General features: G+C 48.0%; 1 protein-coding gene across 1 annotated transcript; it reads right to left on the reverse strand.

Moving 5' to 3' along the window:
• On the reverse strand, positions 1-783 carry LOC131271821 (uncharacterized). Its single transcript, XM_058273378.1, has 2 exons — positions 708-783; positions 1-647 (listed from the first exon to the last, which is right to left on the reverse strand). Exons 1-2 carry the CDS (start codon positions 781-783, stop codon positions 1-3), a joined length of 723 nt encoding a protein of 240 aa, XP_058129361.1.
• Between the last annotated feature and the right edge of the window lie 530 nt (positions 784-1,313).

Below are 1,313 nucleotides of genomic sequence, written 5' to 3' on the forward strand. Positions count from 1 at the left end.
TTAGTAATGAAATTCCTCCAGCCAGGGCTCGCCAACCCCATCCGTACCGGCCCCTTCGGTTCCGTCCACATCGTATAGTACGTTCGTGTTCGAGTCGGCATCGTCCGGTGGGGAAGGGTAATCCGGTTGTTCCTCGGGACCGACGGTGGTGGGTGGTGGAGTGGTCTCGGCGGAAGGTCCAACAATGTCGTGGATGATGTTGACCGGGCACTCGATCAGGTGCACCAGCAGCTCGATGATGTTCTTGTAGACGCGCTCGTTCAGCTCCATCTGCCGTTCGGTGTCCCGGTCGAGCCAACCTCGCGGCAATCCTCCTGAGCGCATGTTCCGGTAGCTCTGTTCGATACCCCCAAAACCCACCAGCTTCCGCTCGACGGCTGTCCGCAAACGAAGCGCATCTCGTAGCAATCCGTTTCGTTCGGCACGGGATGCTGCTGTGACGGGATGGCTGCGAGCGGACAGAAAACGGCGTTGCAGGCTGATGGCACGCATCTGCAGAGGTCGAAGGTCGGTTTGGGCATGCTGAAGGCGTTCGGCCAGCGCTCGGTTGAAGCTGATCAGTTTCGCCTTCGAATCGATTGGCGGCGCGTTCGCTGGTTTCGTGGGAATTCGCTTTGACGTTGGTTCTCGATGTTCGATGGCACTTGCTGGAACATATGGGGTGTGACTGTTTCATATTCCTAGAAACATAAATCCTCAATGCTTACCTTCACAGCAAGGTGGTAGTAGGAGAGGTAGCGCCAAAAGAATTACAGCACCAAGGCAAGATGAAAACTGTTGCATGTTTTCACTTGTTTGTTTAATGCTAGAACCACCGGTCGATAATAATTTCTCCAAAAATGTGTGCTGGCTTGGCATTTACTTGAGAGACTGAATACGGAAAAGATTATCGTGTTTGTATTTATATCGGCCAAAACTTGTTACATTGTTTTCCATCCCTACTCCAATCCCTCTTTTCCTTCTAATACATTTTAAACAAATCATTCCATGTTTTGTCACTCTGAAATCTTGTCCAAGAATGCGTTTCATGAACATTTCAATGTTCAAAGCGTAATTGATATAGAAAAACTAATTAGTTTCCTTTAGTTCAAAGCAACGAGTGTTAGGTTGTCGCTAAACCGGCCTGTTTTTATTGCCCAGTTCTGCTTTCCTAGCAACAGTTTTCTAATTACACTCACAAAGCATTCAAACGGGTTCAGTATTAAGGTAGGGGGTTGTTAATTTGTTGAATGTTAATGAGCTTCAGAGCTCTTTTGAACATGTTTCGTATTTTTTCTCATGCGAACGTCGTGATTAGTTTTTCGAAATCCTCA

This window comes from Anopheles coustani, chromosome 3, assembly GCF_943734705.1.
Source record: "Anopheles coustani chromosome 3, idAnoCousDA_361_x.2, whole genome shotgun sequence".
Taxonomy (NCBI): Eukaryota; Metazoa; Arthropoda; class Insecta; order Diptera; family Culicidae; genus Anopheles; species Anopheles coustani.

Coding starts and splice junctions, on each gene's coding strand:
- LOC131271821 (XM_058273378.1), bottom strand. CDS start 783: ATGCAACAGTTTTCATCTTGCCTTGGTGCTGTAATTCTTTTGGCGCTA. Junction 648..707: donor ACTACCACCTTGCTGTGAAG/GTAAGCATTGAG, acceptor CATATGTTCCAG/CAAGTGCCATCGAACATCGA.